The following is a 4,448-nucleotide window of genomic DNA, read 5'->3' on the forward strand; positions in this document are numbered from 1 at the left end:
GTCATGTCCAGACAAGATTTAAAAGAAACTTTCATTTCTAGCATGGTAGACAACAGTTTCTTGCCTGGACTTCCGTAAAAGATGAGACGACGTCAGCTCATTTAGAAAGCCGCTGCCAGAGAACAAGACCCAAGAGAACTGAGCACAACACTCCCGTTCTTAAGTCGTTTCACTGGCTCTCAGGAATTTATAAGACATTTTGAAGCGCTGCTGCTATAAACCACTCCATAAACTCAGGCCAAAACACATTTTGGCTGCAGTAAAATATAAACAGATACTTCAACAAACTGTAACTGTACACAAAATATACAAACGTATGAGTTAATGTAATGAGCTCTAGTGGTAAAATGTGTCAACTGCAGAAATAGAAACTTTAACGTTAGAGCACTTGACACATTCAAGTCACCTGCAATTTGGATCGACATGTTCGAGAGTCACACGAGTGTCCACATAACCTGTGTACCTGAACTACACAAATGAAAAGTTAACATTAAGCACCGACTAGTTTGCTAACTGGATTCAGTTATTCCAGTCTATAAACCAGAAGGTCACAAACACGATCCTTAAAAGTATTTTAACTGGATTAAAGAGACATCCTTTATCTGAGAACCTGAGACACGTACATTAATGTTTAGGTTGTCAATATAAGAGAAAAAAAGCACCTTTTATACACTTAATGATTGAGATTTTGTTAATATCTATAAATACAAGTATTATTTTCAGTGTCTTAGCTCAGAGAGAAATCCTGGATCATGTCAATTACCAGTATTTCCTGCAAGCTAATGTAGGCATCAAATATTAAATCACCTGAACCACCACAGAAAAAAGACAAACATGACATCTCCGAGTTAAGGCCTGTACTGACCTCTAGTGGTAAAATGAGTCAACTGCAATAATAAAAAGCAAAACCTTTTAGTATACTTAGTCCCCCCCCCCCCCCTCTACTGGCATTAATAAAACACAATTTATTTAAGAACAAAGCATGTATGTATAGTCAATGAAAGGACACACAAAGTAAGCTTTCAAAATGTGATTTATTTACACCATCAGCATCATGTTATTCAGATTTTGTTAACAAATGTGAAACAGATTAGAAGGTACAAAATATTACACAACGAATATCAACACAGGGGACAAACATTTTTAGTGGAGAAAGCAAGTTAACTGGGTGTTTTTATACTGATGCTGCAGATATACACCATCTCAAAGATTAACTGTGACGTGGAGGATAAAGGATACATCTGAATTTAAGGAAATGTGACGCTCTAATTTAATTCACCGCAGTCTGCAATGACAACCTTGGCCTTAGGAGTGCCGCTCTTTGTGCCTTGCTTCTCCATTGCCTTGACAATATCAGTGCCCTCCACAACATTGCCAAACACCACGTGCTTCCCGTTCAGCCTGCAGAGGAGAGAAGCCCATTAGTATGAGAGACGAACATCTGAACCTGTTGATTAAACCAGAACGCAGCAGCACATGGCTCAAAGTGGAGCTCACCAGTCAGTTTTGTCTGTGCAGATGAAGAACTGGGATCCGTTGGTGTTGGTCCCAGCATTAGCCATGGACAGTGTGCCCATGCCTGTGTGCTTCAACGTGAAGTTCTCATCAGCAAACTTCTCTCCATAGATGGATTTGCCTCCAGTTCCATTGTGGTTGGTAAAGTCCCCGCCCTGAAAAAAAAAGAAAAAAGTCACTCAATATTTGTGGCAACAGCCATAAAAAAACATCCATTAGCTCAGGTTAAAAACTGAACTTGTGAAGAAGAGGGGGGGAAAAAGGGAAACCAGACTAATGTCTTGTCTTCACTGTACCTGTAACATGAATTTAGGGATGAGACGGTGAAACGTGGAGCCCTTATAGCCAAAACCTTTTTCTCCGGTGCACAAAGCACGGAAGTTTTCTGTAAAATAAAGACAGTCACTTCATTAAATAAACTTCAACCAACAAAAAAAAAAAAGGGTGGTTGTTTTCTGTAGTCGTCTGTGTCTCTTTGTCATCATTTGCATCTCTTTGAGGTCGTCTGATTTAGAAAATATGACATTAAAAGTGCACAAACAGCGTGATGTATTTGAGTACTGTATGCCCAAAGGAAGCATATGTCATTGTTCTGCACCTACAGAGTATAAATTAGGTCATACAACTAGCAATGGCTATGTGGGTCAAATACAGGTTCTCTTGTTGTGAGTTGCAAGAATATTTTTCTGTCAACCACCAGGTGGAAATAACCAATGCGAAGGAGAAGTTATCCCCCCCTCCCTCTCCCTCTCGGTCTTTCTCATCATTAATCATAGCACTTAGTAGCATATCTTCCCGTTTCACTGTTTACACTCACATTTAGCTCTGCAAATGGCCATCCAGGCGCTTTTGATCAATGCCGTCACACTCTGAATCACCCACAGCCGCGACCCATATTCAGAATAAACTGTCAGCTCTGGATTAGTCAGTGTGGACGCGTAGGCCCCCCCCCCAACCCCCAACCCCCAACCAAACATGAATCCATTTTGGGTGTGTGAAAAAGCCAGATCCGAAGCTCTTTATTTACTTCCGCTTGCAGTGAACTTACAGCTTTCTCCTTTTTGTTAAATCTTACATACCTGCAGTTTTTGGCACCACATCAGCCCGAAGCTGCAAAACAACAGACGTTTCATTGAGCGAAAAAAAACCCCCACAGAAGTAGGTACCAGTTTGACACAAGATGCATAGACAGGAAATGTGAGACATATACTAACTAACTAAGCCTTTGGAAGAAGGCTCAACATCAAACCTGACAACAGCAACTACAGGCAAAGTGGCTTTTTTATCTGAGCTCATAAAAGCAGGATTTTAGGCCGGAAGCCAAATATTAGTCGTCTAGGATGTGTTGTGTTTAGGGGTTAAACTTTACATTGATTAATCTAACAATTATTTACATTAACATTTTAATTTTCTATAAAAATATGACTTATTCAAATGTCTTGTTTTGTCCAACCAAACAAGTTAAACTATAATGTATAAGATAAAAGCAAGATATTCTTACATTTGAGGAAGTTAAAACTAGATTAAACATGAAAGATTAGTCAAAAGGGTTGACTTTCGGTTCATTTTCTTAGCATTTAAACTGTTATTGTGTTCATACGTGAAAACACACAAGATAAGATGCATCGCCAGTGTTTTACAGCCTGGCCTGCACATTATGACTGCAGTACCACTTGTTATTACCAGCTGTGCTGCTGCTGCTGCTGCTGGGCGTTTCCATCAGGATATGATCTCTCTGGAAGAGTCGTTTAAGATGTAATTGTTATCTGCATTTGGGCAATTAGTTATACCACATCAGGATATAAAACATATATAAAGCCTGTTTATGCGACCAAAATGGAAGCCTAAAAGCTGCACGAGAGAAGTTGACGCACTGCAACATGTCTGTCAGAGCTCCAGGCCTCGTGTTAATCATGCAGATGTATGTAAAAGATACTCCTGCCACCGATTTTAAACCTTAATAAAGTAAAGTGACTAAAAATGAAGTGATAAATGTTAAGAATTTTTTTTTTCCTTACCTCCATTATAATCCTGCCAGCGTTAGCTCCATCAATAGTGATGTCAAAGAAAACTTTGGGGTTTCCCATGTTTCTAAACACGCTTGTGATATAGTTATGGTGGAAATACGCACTTGAATGAATTCCAGTCGACGCGCCAGATGCACTGTCTCTATGTAGGTTGGGTCTATGTAACGGTGATGGAAAGGCTACCGACAGCCAATCACAGCCATTTCTTCTGAAAGACACCAGAATGGACCAATAGCAATGAAGAAGGGGTGGAGTTAATGTGATGCGATGAGAGCTGGTGAGAAAGATGAGCTTCTGTCGTGATAATCAGCAAATTGAATGCCCTAGTGTACAAAACTGTATCCTGTTAATTCTGTAATTGTAAGGTTCAATGTTAAATGTTGACCCTCAACGTTAACTCATCTGTTTTAGGACTGTACCTTTAGTCTTGACCATCTTTTTTTAAACATATTATATTCTGTGCACGAGTTTACATTGCTTTGTGTGTTGTTGTAAATGGTAAATTCATTTAATTTCCATTGTGTAAATATAGTTAAAAAAATAAAAGTGTACAAAGGTGTTAGAATCCAACCCAGCGAAAAATATTAGGAGAGGTTCAAATGTCTTTCAGTGGGGGAAAAGTGAGGTAGGTAGTTTATTTAATCTGGAAATATCTGTCAAAATTCACCAAAATAGTAAGAAATGTTCTTTAAAAAGAAGGCAAACTAAGAACATTTACTCAGTTGGATACATTACTTAGGCCTATGTCAAAGTACCAATATCACAATGTAAACATGCTCCATTACAAGCACAATACTGCATTCAAAATCCTACTTAAGTAAATGTACAGAAGTATTATCAGTGAAATGTAGCCGACTTAAAGTAAAAGTAGTAGTGAAGTAGAAGTAAAGTACAAGAACCTCAAAA

At 38.7% G+C, this 4,448-nt stretch overlaps 1 protein-coding gene across 1 annotated transcript; it reads right to left on the reverse strand.

Annotated features, from left to right (window-relative positions):
• Positions 1–1,015: 1,015 nt before the first annotated feature.
• Positions 1,016–3,699, reverse strand: LOC115017113 (peptidyl-prolyl cis-trans isomerase-like). Its single transcript, XM_029445337.1, has 5 exons — positions 3,534–3,699; positions 2,595–2,625; positions 1,812–1,900; positions 1,498–1,670; positions 1,016–1,401 (listed from the first exon to the last, which is right to left on the reverse strand). Exons 1-5 carry the CDS (start codon positions 3,600–3,602, stop codon positions 1,266–1,268), a joined length of 498 nt encoding a protein of 165 aa, XP_029301197.1. The 5' UTR covers positions 3,603–3,699; the 3' UTR covers positions 1,016–1,265.
• Between the last annotated feature and the right edge of the window lie 749 nt (positions 3,700–4,448).

This window comes from Cottoperca gobio, chromosome 12 (assembly GCF_900634415.1).
Source record: "Cottoperca gobio chromosome 12, fCotGob3.1, whole genome shotgun sequence".
NCBI classification, from domain to species: domain Eukaryota; kingdom Metazoa; phylum Chordata; class Actinopteri; order Perciformes; family Bovichtidae; genus Cottoperca; species Cottoperca gobio.